Source organism: Ursus arctos, unplaced genomic scaffold (genome assembly GCF_023065955.2).
Source record: "Ursus arctos isolate Adak ecotype North America unplaced genomic scaffold, UrsArc2.0 scaffold_6, whole genome shotgun sequence".
Taxonomy (NCBI): Eukaryota; Metazoa; Chordata; class Mammalia; order Carnivora; family Ursidae; genus Ursus; species Ursus arctos.
In genome coordinates this window covers 52194829-52219688 of record NW_026623078.1, presented here as the reverse complement: position 1 = coordinate 52219688, position 24860 = coordinate 52194829, and the positions used below count along the sequence as shown (strand labels likewise).

Sequence of the window (24860 nt, the reverse complement as noted above, 5' to 3'; positions counted from 1 at the left end):
TTCATGTTGATCATTTTATATAAGTAGATTTTCATTTAGTTTTACAGATTGGCTCTGAGAGATTAATTTGCCCAATATCTCAAAGTTAATGATGAGAGAGGCATTCAAAGTCTGTCTGATTTTAGATTTTGTGCTTTATTACACCAAGCTGTTGCTCCAGGAAGTGCTTGGATACCCAGAGATTAGGGTCTTGCCACCAATTCAGGTAGTAGTTTTGGTGTTTTAGGTGGTTTCTAGTCTAATTGTTGCTTAAAGGTTTGATGTTTTCCTCTTTATTTCAGACTATAATCATACTAAAGGCCCAGTGATAATGGTGTATCAGTAAAATAGAGATAGATTTTTCAGCTTATAAACCTTTCATTAGAAATACCTGACCACAATCAGGAATGAATGTTTAAGTTCTTGCTAATGAAAGCAGATTGAATCTACCTCAGGAAGGGCAGTCCGAATTAGATGACATGTCACTTTACATGGTTCCTTAATTTGAATACACTCCAAAGTCAAAGCATTGGTGGTATGTAGATCATCCTTTGATCAAAGCATATGTTAGAAACTTGCTAATATATTCTGCCCTGGTAAATTGACTAGTTTGTGGAGGCGGGGGGAGTCATTACTTGACCACATATATCTTAAGTGTTTTCACAACCTAAGAGGTTAATTATACCTGTAAACAGAGAAGAATCTTTTATCTCTTAAGATTTCAGGATCACGTAATTTATCCATTGATTAGATTAAGTTTCAATGTCTTCTCTCAAGAACATATCATTTAGCACTGCATTATGAACCATTTACAGAAAGATGTTGGATATGGGCTTCTGGTAGCATCTTGCTGCTTCCTATCGCACTTTACCTTATTAGGATGACTATTGTGTAAAGTCAGAATATGCATTAACTCTAATTTCGCAAATTAATCATAGATATTTTTGAAAATGTTGGCCATGGTATCTTTAAAAGACAGTGGTTGTTGTCAAAAGCAGATTTTTAAATTGCTGAGGCAATACTGTGAGTTTTTAAATCAAATTACATTTTAGCAAGATTCATATGGATTATGTAGCCTCAGTGCTTGAGTGTAAGATGTTCTTTAATTTTGTGTTTGACTTAAAATATCCTTTTCCATTTTAATTACATTTGGATTAGAAAGTTAAAGTACTATGTTATATGAAGAATTTTGTAAGTGGAGGTACATCAGTAGTCAGCCTACCCTTTGTTTTATGGTTGAAAGTTGTAATGTCTCATCTACCACTTATATAATTCTATGTTTCCCCTTTGAAATTCAGATTTGTAACAGTGTCCCAGAGTAATCATCACTTTCATTATACCGTAGTAGTTGAATGATATTTGGACAGTTGCATAGTATATTTAGTAGGATATTCTCTTAAGTTTGTGTGTGTTTTGAAAATAGCTAGTAGTCCTTTCCTCCATTTGACTTTTAAATCTGCTCACCTCCAATTTTTCCTTGTCACTGCTGCTTTCTGATAAGCGCTGCTTCCTTTTTTCCTTCTGTTCTTATTGTTTTCATCTTGGCCTTCTCCCTACATTTGCCTCTTTCTTGTGGCTTCTACATCTGGAAAATGTAGCTTTTATTTCTTCTTGGTCAGTTTGACAAATTAACATCCTTAATCACCTCTTTAGGGAAGCTAACTTAATTGAATGACCTCTGTATCTTCCATATCTTACATTAGAGTTGAATGAAACCACATCTGATTTATGAATCTCTCTGTAAAATACCCCAAGTGATCACCTTATTTTTTCTTAAAATCTCTGTAAGAGGAGATGGAGCTGTTTGACTAGGTGGCTTATTCCAGGTTTGGACCACTCATACAAATCTCTCTTACCAAGCAAAAATCTGCCTGTTGCTAAACTTAACCATTCTTGTCATAATTCTTTCAATCTTTATGACAAGTTTCTAGTTTCTTTACCATTCTTGTTGCTTTCCTGGATATTCTCCAGTTTGTCAGTGCTGTCTTGATACATTTTTTTAAAGAAGCAATGTACTATAGATTTGTTCTCATTAATACATTATAGAACTGAATCATTTTCCTGTCCTGATTGTATTAATATCTTGGAATCACATTATCCTTTTTAATAGGCATAGCACCCTATTGGAGCAGAAAAAAATGTAGCATAATTTTAGTAGTACAAGTCAGATTGCCTAGTTGGAGTTGTACCTTCACAGGTTAGTTGTGGTTTTGAGCACATTGCATAACATAGCTGGGCCCATTGTCTTCTGTAGGGTAATTTAGTTTATCTCATGGGTAGGGTTATGAAAGGATCAAATTAAATAATTTAAGTATTAGAAATGTCATCTTTATTATTGAAATAGCTTTATAAACTTTTTTCTTATTCGTCTATTGCTGCATAACCACTCAAAACATAGTAACTTAAAACAGTGATTTATTCTTTCTTGTGATCCTGTGGTTTGCCTCAACTGTAGCTCTTCACATGGTATTGGCTGGAGTCACTCATTGCTGCATTTGGCTGGGGCTGAAATATCCAAATGGCTTTACCTAACACATCCCATTCCCGGGGCTAGCTTGGCCTTTCTTTCCAGCAAGGTAGTTTGACTTTTTATATGCTGGTCTAGGGTTTCAAGAGCAAAAGGGTAGGCTGCCAGGCCTCTTAAGGGTTAGGCTCAGAAATGGACCTCAGTCACTTCCACTACATTCTCTTGGTCAAAGCAAGTCATCAAAGTTAGCCCAGACTCAGGAGAAAGGAAATAAATTCCACATCTTGACAGGAGGAGGAATGGCATACTTGTAACAGGGATGGCAGGGGAATTAGTGGAGGCTATCTTTGGAGATTGTCTGCCACAATTCTGTTTTTTTCCTAGCCTATTGAACCAAGTGTTAGCCCCTTTATGTAATCTTTAATAAGCAGCCTGTCTTCTTGTGTTTTAAGTTTTAATGGTTCTTAGTGTTATGTCATCAGAAGATATGATAGACAAAAGTATGCCATTTATCCCGTTCTCAGCTTCTTGCTTGTAACAGCTTTATTGAGGTATAACTGACATATAAAGAACTGCACATATTTGTAGTGTACAGTTTAATGAGCTTGCTTTCTCAACATGTAGTCAGCATTTCACTAGAAACGTTTGTTTGCCACTGTTGGTACTTAACTCTTGTTCCTTTTAGTCTGTCGTTGGGCCAGTAAGCTGCTTGACTACTGTGATCTTGCCTTCCTATTACTTGTAGTTTTTGGTTAATATCTTTAAAGTTTTTGTTACTGTTTTCGATGTTATGTTTAAAAAATTTTCCTTGTGAGTTACTCTAGTGTAAAACAATGTTACTAGGGATACAGAAGTTAGTACTCATAAAAGATAGGTTACTAAAGATGGGCTGTAACATTTCTTGACACCGTGCCTAAGTAACTTGTACAAGTTGATGTACTTTAAAGTTTTACATCTTAAGTTATTCACTCTTGATTACACGTTTGTGGCCTTCATCTTGACATAGAATGGGTTAAAGTCATTGAAAAGTGAAGGACGTGACTAGGCAGTGTTATTCTCAGTTTCATTTGTCTTCCTTGCTGGACCACTTATCCACAAAGTTAGAGAAAGTTCTGCCCACCATTATATTCTCAGTGTTTAGCACAGGGGCATTTAAGTATTTGGAGAATTAAGTGAATGTGAAAAATACATTGAAGCAGTCAAATATGAAACAAATGCATAGGTGAAAAATAACTTTCATGGTTGGGCTTAGTTAATGTCAGTTTTTTTATTTGAAGATATTTTAGTATAATCTTACATATGTGAATGAGCCAAAGACTTGTGTATGGAGCCTTCTTTAAATGTGTATATTTTTCTCTTGCTGTTTGATTTGAAGTTTTTTGTGAATTCTGGTTAATCAGATTATACTTTTTCTTTACTTAGATTTCATAGTCTAACCTTTAGCTTAGCCAGTCAGAAGTAGAATTTACTCTTTGAAGTATGGAATGCCACCATTTAAACCTAGACTGACTCCAAAGCCACTATGCTATACCATCTTCCATAGTTGAATGAATAATGCATTTTGTATTAAGATACAAAACTTGAAAAGGCCTGGTCATTTGTTTCTCAAGTGAAAAATTCATATTCACTTAAGTGAAAAATCCACTTATTATATTAAATGGAACTATCTTCTGTTTTTGAGGCAGATCCCAAAAGAGCTGCCATAGTCAGTGTTCAAAGAGTGCTTATGTCCTAAAGAGCGTGGTGTTCAAAGGACAAACACTTGCAGCTGAGAGATCTTTGAATATGAAGGTATGGGTGTGGTGTAATAAAGTTTCTGTTATCCTAACCAAAGTGTTCATCTGATTTTAGGCCAATAGTTTCAGATATTGGGTAATAACCATAGGAAACATAGTAGTTTGACTTTTTACCTAGGTAAAAAGGGAGAGAATCTCCAGCAGACCCCCCACTGAGTGGGGAGCCTGGCACAGGGCTCAATCTCACAATTGAGATCACTACCTGAGCCAACACCAGGAGTGTGATGCTTAACCGACTGTGCCACCCAGGCACCCCATATCACTGTCTTTCTTTAATTAGGAACAGTAAAACTTTGACTTTGAACAACTTTTTACCTATTGAGGTTTGGCTTGAATTGTGTTCTTCTGAATGAAATTAACTTTGTTCTTTCTCAGTTATGGACTCTGGTAGTATCTCTGGCCCTTAACTTCTCTGTGTTCTTAGTTTTTGCTTGAGTCCTAATCCTCCAGAGTCCCAAAAGTTTCATCTCTTACGTTCTTTCCATTCTAATGACTACTTTGAAAAATTGAAAGTTAGTCAACTTAATAGAAAAAGCTTGTTATGAGCTCTCATGCTTTCACATTGACTGAAGCCTGTGGTCTTTATCAGCATGTAAATAGCACTGTGCGGGGGAGGCACATACTCAAATGTATCCTTAAGTAATAAACTTAACAGTAATTCACTTTTTAAGTATTGCTATCCAAAACATATTCTGCTTTTAAACCACGAATTCATGAGCCTACTGCATTCAGCTATTGTATTAATGGCAATAATTGGGTATTAAAATTTTATAACTTAGGCTATATACAGTATGCTGTTAAGAAATGAAGTTTTTTTTTTTTTTCAGTCTTGTAAATATTTTATTCTTACTGTGACTGTTTCTTTTTTTCCAAAGTCTCTTTTGGAAAAGTTTTTGATCCCCAATGCTTCACAAGCAGAGAGCAAAGTCTTCTATTTGAAAATGAAAGGAGACTACTACCGTTACTTGGCCGAGGTTGCTGCTGGTGATGACAAGAAAGGTAAACTGTTTTACATCGTGTTTGCTGAACTTGTATAAAATAACATAGTATGGAATTAGTCTCTCTGAAATGTGAACAGTTGTAGGTTTTTTGTTTAATTGCTTAGAGCACTAAATGAAGAGCAGTAATTAGCTTTTTTCTTTTTTGGATGGGTAGGAGGGTCAGAGGGTGAGGGAGAGAGAGACTCTTAAGCAGGCTCCATGCTGGACTCGATCTCACAGTCCTGAGGTCATGACCTGAGCTGAAGTCAAGAGTCAGAGGCTTACCGACTGAGGCATCCACATGCTCCAGTAATTAACTTTTTTTTTTTTTTAAGATTTTATTTATTTATTTGACAGAGAGAGAGATAGCCAGGGAGAGAGGGAACACAAGCGGGGGGAGTGGGAGAGGGAGAAGCAGGCTCCCAGCCGAGGAGCCCGATGTAGGACTCGATCCCGGAACGCCAGGATCATGCCCTGAGCTGAAGGCAGACGCTTAACGACTGCGCCACCCAGGCGCCCCTCCAGTAATTAACTTTTTTAAAGTCCTGGGAATGTCTATCTACTGCCTACTACTGGTATTCCAGAATCCATGCTTGCTGAGAAGCCAATTTTGGGCATAGGAATGTTTCCTCACAATTTTAAGAGATAGTGATCACAGCATAACTATAGAGTAGTGCAAACTAGTTACTAAAAATATAATTCTGAGTTGATTGCAAGAGTTGTTTTTGTATTGACGTTGACCAGTGGTTAGTGTGATGTTCCTTCAAGAAGCTTTTTGTTTTGTTTTGTTTTGTTTTGTTTTGTTTTGTTTTGTTTAAGATCCTCATTCAGATAAGGTTGCTATGGCTTAGTATTTCAGAGCATATGATTGGATATTAAAGGTCTGGCTTGAGGGATGAAGATGAAGTGCAAACGTTGTCAGTACGTTTTGGCATGTTTTATTTTCCAGGGATTGTGGATCAGTCACAACAAGCATACCAAGAAGCTTTTGAGATCAGCAAAAAGGAAATGCAACCAACACATCCTATCAGATTGGGTCTGGCCCTTAACTTCTCTGTGTTCTATTACGAAATTCTGAACTCCCCGGAGAAAGCTTGCTCTCTTGCAAAGACAGTACGTATTTTACCTGTTCTGTGGAAATTTGGTAATCCTTATTATTTGAGCACTGACGTGTCCTTTTTTCATCATAGGCTTTTGATGAAGCCATTGCTGAACTTGATACATTAAGTGAAGAGTCATACAAAGACAGCACGCTAATAATGCAATTACTGAGAGACAACTTGACAGTAAGTACCTAACAGCATCGTGAATGGCCAATGTGGTTGAAATTCTGTTCTTTTATAGATTATTACAAGGAATATTTCTGGTCTCTTTATTGAATATAAAATCATATGTGCTATTAAAGCTATGAAGAAAAACCACCTTATAGAAACTGAAATACTAGATCAAGCACCAAAAATTTATACTTTAAGTAGTTATATATTTATTGTTAGAGTTTTAGTTCTTAAAATACTTCTGTAAGCCATGGTTTTGGACTTTGAATCACATAGGCTATTTTATTTTCCATTTCAGTTTGGGTGTTTCCATTTGTTCTGTTTTAGTCATAGAATAGTTTTTATTATCAAAAGTATATAAGTTCTCTTCATTTTAAATTCCATTAAAAATGGTTTTCTTGGGGTACCCGGGTGGCTCAGTCAGTTAAGCATCTGCCTCTGTCTCCGGTCATGATCCTGGGGTTCTGGGATCAAGCTCCATGTCCTGTTTTCTTTGTTCAGCCGGGAGCCTGTATCTCCTCCCGCTGCTTCCTGCTCATGCTCTCTCTGTCTCTCGCTCTATCTCAAATAAATAAACAAAATCTTAAAAAAAAAAAAAAAAATGGTTTTCTTGACCATAAAGTTGCAGGTACTCCATCAGTAACTTCAGTTACAAAATTTCAGATACTCTACGGAATTCATATGGAAATGACTTGGTATGGAATGTCATGCTTATCCTTCTTAGCATACTCCAGACTGAACAAAAGAACCACAGTGCCATTATCACATTGAAAAAATTGGCAGTAATTCCTTAATAACATTTAATACCTAATAGTACTCAAATTCCAGTTGTTTCTTTTTTAAATTGTCTATTAAAAAAAGTTTTTTATTTGAATTGGAATCCAAATAAAGTCTACACCTTGGAGAGTGGTTGATATGTCTCTTTAGTCCCATAGATTTCCCCATTCTCCTTCAGATAAATGCTTTACTTTGAAGTTTTGAGTCTTAGGTGAAAAAATTATCAAGTACCTGCTGTGCCAGGTAATGAGCTAGGAGTAAAGATTTGCAATGTAGAGCTTGAGGACTATATATCATTTTATACATTTCACTTCCAGCTTCTAGTTCACTGCCAATTTGCTGAACCAGGTCTATATTCTAGTGTTGAGTACTCATCAGTTTTTTGAACCACATTGTGTACTTTGTTATTAAATTTTCGAAAGTGTAACTGGGGGCAACTTATAAACTTGTGGGATTTTTATTTTAGCCAAGAGAATAACCTGTAGTTTCTTAAAGAATGAATTTTTTATGTCAAATGAAAGAAGCACTTCACTTTGTTAGCTATTTTTAATATTATGAATTTTCATATTTTGTGGTTTGAAGTGATGAGATAGTTGTCATTCCTAAAAGGTAGAAATTGAGACCTACTTTTACTGTTATATTGTCATCACTTTTTGAGAGGGTCTGACCTGAAATATATCCTTCTAGCTTATTCCGGGTATTAGTATAGCATGAAAGAGAGCATACTGCAACAATTGAGTAAAAAGCAAACCAAGGATTGTATTCCAATTCTCCCATTAGTTACTGTGTGTCTTCTCTGAGCCTTGTTAATATCACCTGTTACCATTATAGGTTTTTTGGATCATTTATCTGTTAAGTAAAAATTTTGCCAAAACTAGCTAATATTTGAGATCGGATCTGATTGACTAATATTGCCAATACATAACCCTAGTAGAAGAATGTATCAAGTTTTTTCAGATATTTATGGAAAATTCAAGAATCCTTGAGGGTTAAAAACTGGAAAGAGATGTTAGAAGACAATTTCATCTTACAAAACACCTGTTTAACAGGAACACACAGACTTCCAGAGGTCATTTAACTTTAATGTGTGACCTTGGAAGAAGTCTCCTTTCCAGGGCAGAGATCTGTTTGGTTAATAAATAAAACTAATGGGTGATTTGGGAGTTAGAAAAATATTATTGCGTTCTTTTTCTGCTTCATTTGTCATTGTATAAGCAGTAGTCCTTTTATAATTACATCTAAAAGTCATTATGGACTGTTAAGACTTATAAAAAATACTAATTTTTGAAGCAGTTGAAATAATTTTGAGATCATTTTTTTTAACCTGCCAATAAATTAACATTAATGAAAAAGTAATTGAATCCATAGTCTTACAACTATGGGACAATTCAGTTTTTACCTCTTAGAAGATTGGGTTCTGACCATACTGTTTTCTCTTCAACTGTTTTATTTTGAATCCTGCAGATTAACAAAGGTATGTTTTTCTAAGCTAAAAACATTAGAAAAGCTAAATTTTAAATTTAATTCAGACTCGATAGCCTCAAGGAGTGTGAGGATTCTCTTTGGAGTGTGAGATTCTCTTTGAAGTTGGAGTCTCATGTTTTACAAAAGGAAAGTAACCAACCTGAGCTTAAACTTGGGTTGAATTAAGATGATTTTAGTTTAGATACACTAAACTTACACATCCATCTCTCCTATTGGGGCTATTGAGAACAGTCTGATACTCTCATAGCTAGTAATACTTAGTATTTTGTAGCAATTCTGTATTTTTTATTTTGCTTTCTCCTCTGTGGTAACCAAGAGTTTCTTGTATCTGACTTTTTTTTGAAGACAGCTTGCTTTGTACTTAACCGTGTTTACACAAAAAGGTTACGGAGAAAATGAGGATGTTTTGTATCTTGAAGCTGTCTTCATTGCCGCAGTCTTTTAAAGAAAGCTTTCAGCAAAAGCTGTGGTTAACATTCTGGTACCATGATAAATCTATTAAGATTTTTTTCAAACTGAAACATGCTGAAAAATCTTTCCTTCTTTTACCAGTTGTGGACATCGGACACCCAGGGAGACGAAGCTGAAGCAGGAGAAGGAGGGGAAAATTAACCGGCCTTCCAACTTTTGTCTGCCTCATTCTAAAATTTACACAGTAGACCATTTGTCATCCATGCTGTCCCACAAATAGTTTTTTGTTTACGATTTACGACAGGTTTATGTTACTTCTATTTGAATTTCTATATTTCCCATGTGGTTTTATGTTGAATATTAGGGGAGTAGAGCCAGTTAACATTTAGGGAGTTATCTGTTTTCATCTTGAGGTGGCCAATATGGGGATGTGGAATTTTTATACTAGTTATAAATGTTTGGCATAGTACTTTTGGTACATTGTGGCTTCACGAGGGCCAGTGTTAAAACTGCTTCCATGTCTAAGCAAAGAAAACTGCCTACATATTGGTTTGTCCTGGCGGGGAATAAAAGGGATAATTGGTTCCAGATAACAGGTGTAGTTTTTGTGGGTACTTTAAGGTTCGGAGCACTTACGAGGCTGTAGTAGAAATGGGTATTCTGTAGATACCACATACTGAACCATGAGTATCTGTGGAAAACTCACTCTCAATGTGCACACCTTTGACTACAGTTGCAGGAGTGTTCCTTTAGTCGTGACCCAATTTACTCTGGATAAGGGCAGAAACGGTTCACATTCCATTATTTGTAAAGTTACCTGCTGTTTGCTTTCATTATTTTTGCTACACTCCTTTTATTTGTATTTAAATGTTTTAGGCAACCTAAGAACAAATGTACAAGTAAAGATGCAGTAAAAATGAATTGCTTGATATCCATTACTTTATGTATATCAAGCACAGCAGCAAAATAAAAATCCCATGTATTTAACTTTTTTTTTTTTTGGTTTTTGGTTTTGTTTGGGGTTTTTTTGTTTTTGTTTTGGGGGTTTTTTGTTTTTGGGGGGTTTTTTTGCTTTTGTGATTTTTTTTTTTTTTTTTTTTTTGATACTTGCCTAACATGCATGTGCTGTAAAAATAGTTAACAGGGAAATAACTTGAGATGATGGCTAGCTTTGTTTAATGTCTTATGAAATTTTCATGAACAATCCAAGCATAATTGTTAAGAACACGTGTATTAAGTTCATGTAAGTGGAATAAAAGTTTTATGAATGGACTTTTCAACTACTTTCTCTACAGCTTTTCATGTAAATTAGTCTTGGTTCTGAAACTTCTCTAAAGGAAATTGTACATTTTTGGAAATTGTTCCTTATTCCCTCTTGGCAGCTAATGGGCTTTTACCAAGTTTAAATACAAAGTTTATCGTAACAAAATACTACTAATATAACTACTACTGTTCCCGACCATGTCCCATATTCCTCCCCTCCCCTGAAAAAAAAAATAAGTTCGGTGTTTCGTTTTTTGTTTTTTTTTGTTTTGTTTTGTTTTTGTTTTTTCCAGAGACGGGGGATTGATTGGATAAAAGTAATGTGTTCCATTTAAAATTTTGGTATATGGCATTTTCTAACTTAGGAAGCCACAATGTTCTTGGCCCATCATGACACTGGGTAGCATTAACTAAGTTTTGTGCTTCCAAATCACTTTTGTTTTTAAGAATTTCTTGATATTGTTATAGCCTGCCTTCAGTTTTGATCCTTTATTCTTTCTCTTTGTCAGGTGCACAAGATTACCTTTTTTAGCCTTCTGTCTTGTCACCAACCATTCCTACTTGGTGGCCGTGTACTTGGAAAAAAGGCCGCATGATCTTTCTGGCTCCACTCAATGTCTAAGGATACCTTGCTTCCTTTGCTTGCATCCCACAAACTATTTCCCTCATCCTATTTACTGCAGCGAATCTCTCCTTAGTTGATGAGATTGTGTTTATCTCCTTGTAAACCCTACCTATCCTGAATGGTCTGTCATTGTCTGCCTTTAAAATCCTTCCTTTTCCTCTCTTTAAATAATGATGGGGCTAAGTTATACCCAAAGCTCACCCCCAGACTATTTCCTCAGTACCTTGCAGAAAACACCAAACAAAAATACCATTTTAAAAGAGGTGTATTTTTTTTTTCCTTTTAGAATGTAAGCTCCTCCAGAGCAGGGACAATGTTTTCTGTATGTTCTGTTGTGCCTAGTACACTGTAAATGCTCAATAAATATTGATGATGGGAGGCAGTGAGTCTTGATGATAAGGGTGAGAAGCGGAAATCCCAAATAACTGTTTTGTTGCTTGTTTTATTATGACCTCAGATTAAATTGGGAAATACCAGCCCTTTGGCACAGTTGTCCCAAATACTACATTCAAATAAAAGTGCAATGGAGGCCTTGGGGTCTTTCTTTCAAGGAGAAAAGATCTCTTAACACATTGGGGCAAAGTAATCATCTTCGTGGCTCTTTTCTTATGGATTTCTCCTGACCCCCAGGCCAAGGACATGAAGTAATCATTTATAAAGCTAAGGAGCATTAAGCTAGACTTGAGGAGATGGATCTCATTCAAGTATAAATTATAAATAAAATCTAAAGCTTGTCACGTTTGCCTATTTATGTGCATTAGTCTTCTAAACTAGTTTCATTCTGAAATAAATTGTGAAAATACTTCATTAATATTAGCTGTTAATGTTTCTACGTACTAGGGCCCAATAGAAGGAAGATTCCAACCTGAGATTTTTTTTTTTGCCTTGGGATTTGAAAAATAAATTTTTATAACATTTCTTTAATTGTCCCAAATCCAGGCTTCATGTCTGTTTTTGTCAATATAACATTGATATTTCCAGGAATTTGGAGAATACAACATTGTATTTTCTGTGTGTGGAGTATTGGAGTTGTTTGAAAACAAAACAAAACAAAACAAAACACGTCGGATTCACAGTTGTCCTTTGAGAGAGGAGCCGGCATTGAGATCAATTGAAAGGATGGACTTGGCTGCAGCTCTGACCTTACGGTCCTGCTTTTCGATTTAATAGCTTTGCTACTGCTTCATGCTATAAAGATCATAGAAATGGTGGGGGGTGAGGGGGAAGTATAAGAGGATTAAAAAGAATGTCAAGTAGTTTGACTATAGGGCCTCAATTTTTTTTTCTTCCTGTCTTCCCTACAAAATAGTCACCAAACCCTGCTGTGGCCCAAAGCATATTTAAAACTAGTAATGGCTAATTTGGAGTAATCTGCAATCTTAGATTATTTGTGGTTAAACCTCAATTTGAGAGTGAAACTTTGAATAATTGAGGAACTCTTACCAACAGTGAAAAGCCTCTGGGTGCAAATCCAAGAATTTTGGAGACTTTCCAGCAGTGGCAGTATCGTTAAAACAGTTTGATGTGTACGTTAGGGGAGAAGGCACTTTCGGATGCAAATACATTGTAGTCACTGCGTGAGAGCCTACAGTGTGTTAGGAACTTCTAGCTGGTGCTACGTGCTCAGAATCTTACACATTCCTGCAGGAAAGATCAAGGAACCACAAATTGCTTTATTTTGTTGTATGTAGGAAAATAAGTGGTGGAATTGAAATACCTAGAGTTTTAAGGTGGCTGAAACTGGGCACTTGGAAGATGGCTAGACTTGGGATTTTTCTAAATGTGAAATTAATGTCAATAAAATACTCTTCTGTTCTCTTTAGTGTGACTTAACAGCAGTCACAGTCTTAGTGGTTAATTCTAGCTCTCCTTTAGACTGAAGTCCTAAAAATAAAGATACTGCTGGGTCTGTGTAGGTATTTCTTTTAAGAAATTTCACAACAAGTCTCTAAGGAAAACGGTACCTTTGAATGACAAAATGGTATTCGAGATCTCATCACAATAGATCTGCTTTAAAAACTTGAAAAGTTACATAAAAATGTTGCTGAGTACATCAAAATCTGATCGTGCTACTCAACCTGGATTCTTCAAAGTCTATTTTATATACGATTGTCAACCTCCAAGTGTTTCAGAACTTGAAAGTTCCTAAAACAGCAAGACTTGATACACTAACTTTTTGGAAGATATCTGCACCTGCCCTGTATCATTACCATAATTACTCAGTTTATAAGAATGTCTAACCGTCGTCCTGGACAAGCAAGCATATGTGTCTTGGATATAGAAACCAAGTTGAAAGTGGATATACTTAGGTAGAGCTATTATCGATGCTAGGTAACGCCAGAGACTCAGTTGATGAGTTCCTTTTTTCCATATTTGAGCTCATTTAATGAAATTTCTGAAAGCCCAAACTTAACCAGGCAGATGTTCTTAAAAGACTTAAGTATTATTTTCCCATTCCAGACCTTAGAACCCATCAGTATTTTAAGTAGATGCTTCACATTTTTTGTTACGGGATGTTGGTTTGGGCCAGCCACTTTTCTGAATGTTTTAAGAAGGGCTTCTCAGGTTTATGTTTGAGTCAGGACTGCAGAATGAATGGGATCCAGATGGAGGTTACAGCATGTGCAAAGGCATCAAGTTATGAGAACTTCAGAGACAACTTCCATGCACTCACAAGTGAGGGGCTCTGTAGAAAGAAGAAATAGGCTCCCATGTGCTGTAATGATTGTCCATGCTGCCGAAGTTCGTAGGGAGATGGGGAACACAATATTTGGCAAAACAAAGGTATGTAAAACTACATTTTGAGTCAAAAAAGGCTATTTCTAAAACAACTATGGTCTGCAAAACAAGTATGTGGATCTGTTCAGCAGATGATTCCCAAAGCAAGGATAAAGTTTACCTGTTACAGTAGGTTCTCCACACTAATGACTGACTGAGTTTGGAAGCAGGTACTATATTAGAACTTCAACTGTGTCAAGAGGAGAAAAGTAACTTAGGATTTTGTGTATTTTAAGAAAGTGCCATTTGCACTTTTAAATCATGCCATGTACAAAAACCAGAAGAATGAAAGTTAAACTTAAGAATGTTTATAAGATGTAGGTGATACGTTTGTGAGGAAACATCTTTTAAAATGGACACAGAAAGCCTAACTAGGAAAATGGTATGTAAGCTCAGGACTCAGTATATGAACCCTAATATAAATTCAACTACATAAGAATTTATATTAGTGGAATCAAAAGTAACACATATAACTGCTAAAAGAATTAGTACACACATATAAACAAAAAATAGGAAAGTGAGCAAAGGTTTTGAACGGCATTTTTGTGGAAGAGGAAATATAGGACCAGTAGATATGTGAAGAGAGGTTTAACCAGAGAAATGCAAACCAGGACCACAATTAGATACCACCATTTTACCCCCACATTATATAATTTGGAAGTCTGGTCATCTCATATGTTGGAGATGATGTGGTTTGAGACCTCCCAGTACTGATGGGAGTTTAATTACTACATCCCTTTGGAAAATAATTTGGCATTATCTCATAAAGTTGACATTCACATCCCTATAGCTGAGCAATTCTCTCTGGGTGTATGTCCTGGACCACTTGTCATTGTACACCAGGCAATTCACAGCTGCACCATTTGAATAAGCAAAAGATGAGACAATCCAAATGTCCATTGAAAGGAGAATGGATAGTGTTATTTTACCCAATGACATAATCTTCAATAGTGAAAATGAATCAACTACAGCCCAGTTAGTTGGTAACATGATTTTAATGACTAGTGAAAAGCATAATACAGTATGATATCCTTATAAAGTTCAAAAATGAACAAAATGCTTCTGCTTAAGCATATATAAACATGATAAAACTTCCTCTTTCTTCTACCGTGGATATTCCTGAGACAAAATTTAGAATAAAAGTTAACCTATGGAGAAGCAGGGAGACAGGCTAGGGCAGAAGGACGTCGGTAAATGTAAGTTATTAGGTAATGTGGCCATCGTGGGAATGGGATGGTCAGTTCACAAATACTCATTAGAAAGCAATCCATTCAAGAACAGGGATGAAACAAGGATTATGTTTAATCCAGCTCTGGGCACTAGAGGTCACAAAGGAAAAGAACTAAAGGGCCACTAAATTCAGTAGTCAAAGGCTTGCTTGATGGTAATAAGATTAGCAGAGAAAATATGAAAAACAGTCACCAAGTTTGTTTGGTGAAACAGCACACAAGATGGTCAGTTGCTGTCCTATTCATTACAAACTGAAATTGTCCCACGGCCCTTCCCATTTGACTCCGGAGGAGCAGGGAGCAAGAACCCAAGGTTTGGTCAGAGGAGGGACAGCTGGGAAGGCTTTATCAGGAAACACTAAAACAATTGAAGAGTACAGGTCTCCAAAATGAAGGAGTAGGGAAGTCTGTAAGAACTTTTGGTAGCACATAGCCTATCTTTGTAGGGCCTGAAGAATTTTTTGTCCTACCGGCGAAACCACGTCAGCGAATTCAGACTGTCTGAAGGTTCCGCACTTCCCAATATTTAGAGGAAATGCACTGCATTCAGTCCTGAATCCCTGAGGCATGTATCGCACCGCATGAATAGCCAAGTCAAGATTTTCACTATTTTTTCTCATATTCCTCTGGGATTCTTCAAGAGTTTGACTGGTTTCTGTAGGAAAAGTCTACTGACAATGAAGAGTTGAAAGTACAGAATCTATTTATAATCCTTAAATAGTACTAGATAAAATATAATATGGTTGTTGGTTCTTTATTTTTTTTTCTTTCCCAGGATTTGCAAGAGAGCTGTCCAGAAAATCATTTTTAGAGACTTTAGTCCATTCTTGGAGAACTTTATAAGGGGTCAAAATTGAAGAGCCAAAAAATTTGGAAATGAAAGGATTTGGAGAAAGCTTTGGAGTGCTAGGCATTCCTCTGCACCATCACCTGACTGCTCAGTGGAGGAGGGAAGGGTGTTCCAATGGAGCCATTTCACAGACTGTTCTGGAATCTAATCCATGTGGCACAGAGTGACACTGGTTAGGCTCAATGGACACTTTCCAGTCAAAAGATGGTGTTGCGCTGGCTTTGCTGATGGCAGAGTGGGGAGAAGGAACTGCATTAGAAATGGCCTACTCTCTCAAGGTTTGTGGAGGCAAGGAATATGGACATGTTTCCAGTCGGCGAGGTGGCAAGACCAGAAACTCGGCTTCAAAGGGCTGCCCGGACAGGATTCTCACGCTGGAGTGTGAGGGCAGTCAAGCAGCAGCTGGCAGAGAGATAATTGGTGACTGGCCTCCAAGGATCAGTGAGTGACTAAGAAAGTTGGCTTTAACATCTGTCCCGGGCAGAGGAGAACAATGGCCAGTTCCCTTTCAGTCAAGTTAGACCTTTCCAGCCCCCACAGAAGGCAACTCGGATGGAGCCATGCAGCCAGTCACCGAAGGAGGAGGTGAGGCAGTGGAGAAGGAAGCTGACCACAGGCGCCCAGCCACTGGACCACAGAGAGGAGAGGTGGTCACAGGAAGCACACCTAGGTTTCCCTCCTCACCTGTCAACAGTCTCAGCTCCCTGTGGAAAGTGAGAGTAGCCAGTCTGCAAATGATAAACCGAGAACTCGAGTGAAAGAGCCTTCTGAAAGAAACCGTAGCACAAAGGTGTCTGATATGATGAAGAGGATGAAAGAAAGAATGGAAGCCAAAATGCAAAAAATAGGACACTGAAAAAAGCAAAAACAAAGTGACACTGGGTAATTGAATAATCTGGCAGGTAATCCAATTTAGAACTGAAACTCAGCTCTGTAAACTAAGAAAACATTCCTATGCTCTACTTGTAGTTGGTTGGTTGGTTTGTTTTTCTTTCAAGGGACTTTACAGCAAAACCCTAACCATGAAGAATTACACACATCCCAGGGAATAAGCTCTTCTGCCTAATGATGCAAAATAGATTTATCCTTAGAATAAATTCTTGCCATTCTCTTATTAAGAAACAAAAATTCATATTTTAAGATATTAGTATAGTCTGTGTATCTTCCTTTGAACAACTTGATGGGGTCACATAGCAAATACTGGAGAGTGGCTCCTTTTCAAAAGAAGTATGTTCAATGTTGTGGAATTGTAGGTGATCTGCGGTTAAAGGCCTCGTTGGTTTCATATTCTAAACTATAGTAGCAAACACTAAATATTATTTCTTATTTTAAAAAATTTTAGGCCTATAGAAAAGTTGCAGAAATAGTACAAAGAATTGTATATACCATTTTACCCAGATTTTCCAAGTCACAGCCTATTACTGTTTAAAAACAAATATCTTTTCCTGAATCATTTGAGAGTAAATTGTAGATACGAGTCCTCTTTACCTCTATATACTTCAGTGTTTATTTCATAAAAAGATAGTTTCATGTAAAACTATATAATCATCAAAACCAGAAAATTTACACTATGCGATACTAGTATCTAATCTACAGACCTTACTCAAACCTGGGATTGTCCTACTAGTATCCTTTGTGGCAGAAGAAAGAAAACTTCCCCTGGGTCGAAGGTCCAGTCCAGAATCTTCAGTTGCATGAAATTGCTACGTCTCCTTACTCCATTAGTCTGGAACAATTTCTCAGTTTTCTCTTTCATGACCAATTAATTTGTAGAATGTCCCTCTGTTTTGTTTGGTTTGGTTTGGTTTGGTTTTATCCTGATGTCTTCCCAGTAGTTTCAGGTTATGCACTTTTTCCGGGAACCCTGCTGAAGTGATGGCAGGTCCTTAGGGCATTGCAAAAGGAGGCACATGAGATCTCTTTGTCCCATTACTGATGCTACTAAAGAAAAATAGCTTCTCAAGAAAACGGAAGACATATTATTTATTCAACATTTTCATTGGTTTAAAATTATAAAAGTAACACAAACTGCTAACCACCACACTCCCCTTGTTAACAGATCACTTCTACCATCAGCAACTATCCCGATCTCCTGCAGGAACTCCTGATGGCAGAAACTGTCCTCAGCTAGAACGTGCATGCACAAGAGGACACCAGGATGACAGACACCCTGCCGACTCGGGGGAGGCATTCTGGAGACCCCCCAGCCAAGTCCTATACCTACTACGGCTGCAGTCAAAGCTTCTAGAGGACAGCCACTATGTCCTGCTGATCATGCTGCCTTCAGCCCTCGGCACAGAAACCGCACACAGAACAGATACTTAGCAAACATGTGTAAATAAACCTTAACCCCCCTTCTGACACTTGTGCTAACTAACAAAGACTTGCTTTTTTTTTATTTGTAAGTACCTAGCAGTGACTTACTCAAAATAGGTGCTAAAAAAAAGGAACTCGTGTGGTAATCTGCTCCCAAGACCTTATTTCCAGAATCAAGTTTGTTTTGTATTTTAGCAGCTACTTGGTTTTTAATATTAAAAAAATGTCATAGGGATATTGGTAACAGTAGTATCCCTTTGAGTTAGTGGTTAATTTGGAAAGGACGTTAGAGATAAATGCACTTGCCTTCTAGTCCAAGGTCAGTTCTACTGTGAATGTCCATCTTCTGAATTGGCGTGGTCTGCTCTTGTTCATGGAGGCATGGAATTGTGGCCTTTTCTGCTCCCTGACCTCCACCAGCATCTCTTCTGTTCTTTTTAATCTACAACCAGCATGTTGTGTCTACCTTCACGTACTTGCAATAGTTCAGATGCTCGTTTGCGGTCTCAGGATTCTGTTGTGACTTAGTCTTTGAGAACGTAGAGCTCGTCTCTGTGTGGGACCTGGTCAGGCTGGGAATAGAGCCACATTTACCTGGATGCAGCGATACAAATGAAACTTCGAGGGCCCGTGCGTGTGTGTGTGTGCGCGCGTGTGAGAGACAGAGACAGACACAGAGACAGAGACAGGCAGAGGGAAGGAGATACAAGACCCAGTTGAAGTTTGCCAGTTCTGATTTGGAAAAAGCAGTTTCAGGTGTGGGAAGAAACAGTATCCAACTGTTCCCCCAATGACAATGAGTTTTAAAGTCTTAAGAAAATAAAAGCTCTAGAACGGTGGTTCCTAAATTTGGCTGCCCACGGGAATCACCCCAGTAGCACCCAAGACTTACTACTCATCCATGTCTGGGATAGGACCCAGGTATCATTCTTCTAAGCTCCGTGTGTATAAAGCATAAGTGACCAGAACAGCCTTTGAAAAGAATCTATTATCTGGCATTGAACATTTGTCCTGGGCCACTGGGGAGATCAGGCCTCAGGCCCACCTTCCACTGCTTGCTTGTGAGTTTGCACAGGTGACAACTTTCTTGCTTCTGAGCTCTGTTTCCTCATCTGTCGAAAGGATTCTAACCATAGGCTTTGGAATCAGACATCCTCCCAGAAGAGGAAGGGGGTTTGTAAGGAGCTGGGACCCCACAGATAGGGCTGAGGGCTCAGGCAACGAATGGCTTTTGCTGTTGCTGTTTCAGCCTCTGCTGTCCTTCAGGCATACACCCTGAAGATACAGTCATCGCTTATTCCTGTCGTGTCTCTGGAACTGTAGAATGCAACGTTTTCCACATCAAAGACTCTGAGCCTGGAAGAAAGAAAAAACAATCCACTGTGGATTTATCCACCAAAGCCCAGAGGAACTATTATTAGATTTTCACGTGAAAAACGGAACAGGGAAAAAGTACCAAAGGTTCTTCTCCCCTTCTCACATTTAACACACCTGCCTCGTGAGAAAGTGGTGTGACACCTTTTACACAAGCACACTTTCACAGAGTTAGTGATCCCACAAATCAAATTCCTTCTAAGACATCACAAAGACTTTAAAAATTCAGGATTACCTTACGAGCCTGTGTTTGCTGGTCCTTTAATATCAGTATTACGGTAATCCTTTACACTTGTGTGGCACTTTGAAATTTTCAACCATTTTCACCATCCGGAACGTCTCACTACCCCCTTATGAGGTTAATGGGGCTAATACAGTTTCCTCATCTTGACATTGAAAAAGCTGTTTAGATGAATTAACTGGCTTGCTCCAAATCAGACATCAGGGCTGGCGAGGCAGAGCTGGAGCCTGGATTTGAAGGGGGAGAGAAGGCCAGTTAAAGGGGAAAGCATGAAGGGGGGTCAGGGAAGGGGCTGTGGGAGGCATGTCTGGAGAAACCAAGGTTCGTGCATGGAAGCAGAGGGCAGGCAATGGGCGTGGAGAGGCAGGCTGGGACCCCAGAAGATGCACAGGGCACTGGATTTTCCAATGGGGAGTCACGAATATCCTCAAGCTCCAAAGAGCTAGTTCTGGAGCGTCGGGGGAGTAAGACAGCTCTGTATTTCAGGCACCGCTTGCTGGGTGAGGCGTGAGCTGCTTCCGCTGCCCTCTGCTTCCACGCACAAACTGAGAAGCCCAAGGATGCCCGTGCCCCAGATTTATATGCACTGTGATAGAGAACTCCTAAAATTAGACTATCCTTCCAGATGCAAAGGAGTTCTGAATGCACCCCAATGGTGGGGTTTCAGGCAGTGGTGGAGGAGATATTTTGTGACCTCTCTAGCATCTCACAAATCATGCCACTGGTTTTCCACTGCCCTTGTTGCGAGGGGTCTTGGAGAGGACACGGCCTCTGGTTGACCCGTGAGCTGGACCCCGGCCATCAGAGGCTCCTCACCCCCTCCTGTGCCCTTGCAATGTGGACTCCTCTTGCCTTTCTTGCTCCCACAGGCTTCTTGCACGGACACAGCCTTGAGATAGTGCTGTGATGGTGAGAACGCCCACAGGTATCCCTGCCTGAACCTAGTTAAGGCCTCTATATAAATGGCCAGCTGGTGCGGAGACCTACTCATCTTGCAGCCGCCCAAGACAAGCCTTGTAGGTAAGTTCCCTCGCTTATTAGACCTGCCACCTCCTCATCTGGCGTGGCCGGCCTCCGTCTTCTGCGTCTCTCTACCATCCACACGTTCGTGTTCGGGGGCCAGTCTTGCAGTACCCCCGGGAAGCTCTCTCGTTATTTCGTTGTGGGGTCCCCACGGGACATACATTTTGTTAGGTTGGGGAAGGCATATCCAGTTTGGCTTCCCCCTCGTCGATTTATTTATTTATTTATTTATTTATTTATTTATTTATTTATTTATTTTATTTATTTATTTGACAGAGATAGAGACTGCCAATGAGAAAGGGAACACAAGCAGGGGGAGTGGGAGAGGAAGAAGCAGGCTCATAGCAGAGGAGCCTGATGTGGGGCTCGATCCCATAACGCCAGGATCACGCCCTGAGCCGAAGGCAGACGCTTAACCGCTGTGCCACCCAGGCGCCCCCCTCGTCGATTTATTTAAAAAGAACAGCCACAGACTAATCCCTTGTCTTAATCTAAGGCTCCAGTGACTTGTACCTACCGAAGTCAAGAGTTAGTTACAGCTCCGTAAGGGAGCAATCAGTATGCAGCCTCTCTTTCTTCTTTGTTACACCCTCGATTCCAATTTCCTGCACACTCTCTTGGGGATCCTCAGAAGGGAATTCACTTCCTTTATCTTCTATTGCTTAAGATTAACTATAGAACTCCACGAAGCAAGAGATCCCTCCCGCACCCCCCGCCCGCCCCACGAAATACACTTGTAGGCCACAGAGGCTGATCACCGGCAGCTTGCAGGCCCCTACATGCCATAACTCTTACCTCCCCACTTGCCCAAAGGGAGCAGCCCTTTCTTGGTTGAGCCGGCAGCTCCAGATCCGGTTTCCAGCCTCTCAACACCACGTATTGTAGAGATCTTCCAACGCAAACCCAAGAACAGGAAGAAGACTCTCAAAAAGTACCCGAAAACTTCCAAGAGCTTCTTTCCCCCCAGAACGTGCTACCCAAGCACATTCAGAGAATATTCACATCGATGCCAGAAGGGACCTCAGGGATCTTCAAGTTCAACCCCTTCATTTTACAAATAAGGAAACAGAAGCAGAGAATGGAGGTGACTGGCTCAAGGCCATGCAGCTGGGGGGCAGAGCGGAAGGAAGGATCCAAAGGTGAGAGAAGGATTTCCTGAGAACTGGAATATGGCTCCAGGTACATTCCTGCTCCCCCTGGACCTATGTTGTCTTTGCAGAGACAGCTCCTTCCAGCTCACACACGGACCCTGGATGTCCGGACCCGCCTTTATTTGTTGGCCATATTCTTTTACTTCGAAGGAGAGAGTCACAGCCTGCGCTGTTTACCAGCCACTCACCATGTGCGACTATTCAGAGCTTAACATGTAACTGGGCCAAACAGACATGCTAGATTTTCAAAGGATGGAAAGGAATATAAAATATTTCATTGATAATGTTTTCATCTTGATTATACGTAGAAATGATCGTCTTTGGGGCATAACGAGTTAGATAACATACACTTTTAAAATTAATTTTACTTTTTAATGTGACTGCTAGAAAATTCTAAATTACACATGTAGCTTGCATTCTGTTTCTATTAGTGCTGTTCTAAAAGATAAAAAATCACAAATCTCAGCCAAATATAAAATGAACATGTGTCAAGAATTCTTGACGGCTCATTAATTGATGAAGGAACCGATAAGAAAATATGACCAGTACAAAGGACATATGAAAAGCTAAGCTATTTATAGGCAAATTAACAATAAAATATTAGGATACATTTGCTTGATTAGATATAAAACTGGTTAATGTCCGACAAGCCATAAATCTGAGGGGTTTTCTGTTCTAGTCAACAGAAATTACCTGCATCTGTACTGGACAAAAGTATACATATTAGCAAATGACCTCACTCTAAGTCTGGGACTTCTGATCAAATAGGAAACAATGAGGTGCACTACATTGCACAGGACCAATGTTTCCACTAGAGATATAATGCAAACCACATTGTAACTTTAAATTTTCTAGTAGCCACATTTTAAAAAAGAAATACAAAAGAAACAGGTGAAATTAATTTTAATAATGCATCTTATTTCATCCAGGACATTCAAAATATTATCACTTTCACACGTAATCAAAATAAAATTATCAATCAAATATGTTACAACTTTTTCCATACTGTTTAAAATCTGACATAGATTTTTCACTAAATGCACATCTCAATTCAGACCAGCCACATTTTAGGAGCTCCATGGCCACACCCGGCTAATGGCGATGGTGTTGGCCAGCACAATTCTAGACGATCCTCAGCGGGGCTTTGACCTGCTCTGATATTGAAAGGATTGAAGGGCAGCCGTCCACCTCAACTGCCTTAATCCAAGTGTTGGACGTTTTTTCTGACAATACCCAGACCTTCCTATGCATTAGGTGGGGGATTTGGGATGACTGAACACGGTCGTGTCCGCACAGTTCGCACGGTGTCTGGCACGTAGGAGATGCTGGGTCAGTACAAGCTGTCACTCCCCTCGCCCCCCCCCTTCACACAGCGGCGGACGGGGTGGCTTCCCCCACGAGGCAGAGAGGAACTTGGATGAGTCATCTGTACGCAGAATGGCAGTGACTCGCCCCAGCCCGGGCTAGAGGCTGAGAAGCCTTCTCAGAGACTTCCCACGCTTGTAGTACTCACGCAGAACTCTCGGTAGCCTCCAATGGGCCTCCAACACTCAGCTTCCTCCTTCTCTTCATGCTCAGAAAGGCCGAGAAAGGGAAGAGCAGCTTGTAAACTTCCTCAGGCCGACTAAGTCCCCTAAGACCCAGGAAGCACCCGGAAGGGGCGGCTGCCCTGCCCATTCCACAGGTGACCCAGGGGTGACACACCAGCCCCACAGAGCTGACACTTCCCCCCTCTTGGGGCAGTGCATCTGCTAGCGGAGGAAGTGAGACCACAGAAGGCTAGGAGGAGGCCACGGCCTTCCCTACAAATGCACACATGGGGAGGTTTTCCAGTAAAGGCAGGCCTGACCTTCGGGCATTTCGGCCATCCCAGCAGTTGCCTGTCCTGACTGGCTGGTGCCTCCGGCCCACCGGTGGTCAGATACGCGGTTAGTGCAAGTAGCAGCTGGGGCTAAAGGCGGCCCTCCCTGAGCCCCTCCGGGAGCCTCCGGCAGCCATGAACGGTCCCACCTCCAGGCTTTCCCACGGGCTACCTCCTTGCCGGGTCTGCCCTCCTTCCTTTTCCACCTCTCTTCCCGTCCCTCCTCCGCCAAATTAAACAGCAAACCAGCCCAGCGCTCCTGGGGAACTTGTCTGGCCCATGGCCCTTGGAAGAGGGAGTCCCAAATACTGTATTGCTCCATTGATGGGCCTAGAGATGGTCACCTGAGCCCCAAACAGCTAACTATCGGCTGGCTAGTGACTTCGGTGTCCTGGATGGAAGAATTTGGCTGGATCAATCCGATTGCTGTTTCTTTCTAGCATTTGAACTAATTCCTTAAGTTGTGGCCAGGTAGTGATAAAACACACAAAGACAAAGCAAAAAAAAAAAAAAAAAAGGTACTAGAAGTATATCTGGATTCTAGGCTTGAAGGCTATGACAGTCATTCTGGGGTCATTTCCAAGCTGACGGGCAAGCAGAAGGAGCTGATCTACAGAGAAAAGCGAAGAGACACAGGGAATGAGAAATGAGAGAGAGAGAGAGGAGGGGAAGCAGGGAAAGAGGGGGGTGGAGCCGCTGGGCCCCTAGTCTTTCCAGTGTCCTGTTTCAGTTCAATAGCCCAGGGCTACATAACTCCCTTCCCGAGCTTGGGTTCCGTGACATTCCTCAATCCTTGCTGTAAAAGCTTCTATTTCACTTTTACTAGTTTGAAGAGATGTCTATTGCTTGAAGCCAAAAGCTCCTTGGCTGGAATATTATCCTTTGAGACTCATACAGAATGACCGCCCCCTCTCCCCAGCTCTGCACACATGCTACCCCAACATGGCCCCCCAGCTGACACGGCACTTGGCTGTCTCCCT

General features: G+C 39.9%; 1 protein-coding gene across 3 annotated transcripts in view; it reads left to right on the top strand.

The window, feature by feature from the left end:
* The window catches only part of YWHAZ (tyrosine 3-monooxygenase/tryptophan 5-monooxygenase activation protein zeta), a 30941-nt gene extending 19506 nt beyond the window's left edge, over positions 1-11435 (top strand). For all 3 annotated transcript variants that reach the window (XM_048212714.2, XM_026495628.4, XM_048212713.2), the window contains exons 4-7: positions 5118-5241; positions 6172-6335; positions 6413-6508; positions 9311-11435. In XM_048212714.2, coding sequence (XP_048068671.1) covers positions 5118-5241; positions 6172-6335; positions 6413-6508; positions 9311-9370 — 444 coding nt within the window. In that variant the 3' untranslated portion in view covers positions 9371-11435. The remainder of the gene's footprint in view (positions 1-5117; positions 5242-6171; positions 6336-6412; positions 6509-9310) is intronic.
* The last annotated feature ends 13425 nt before the right edge of the window (positions 11436-24860 follow it).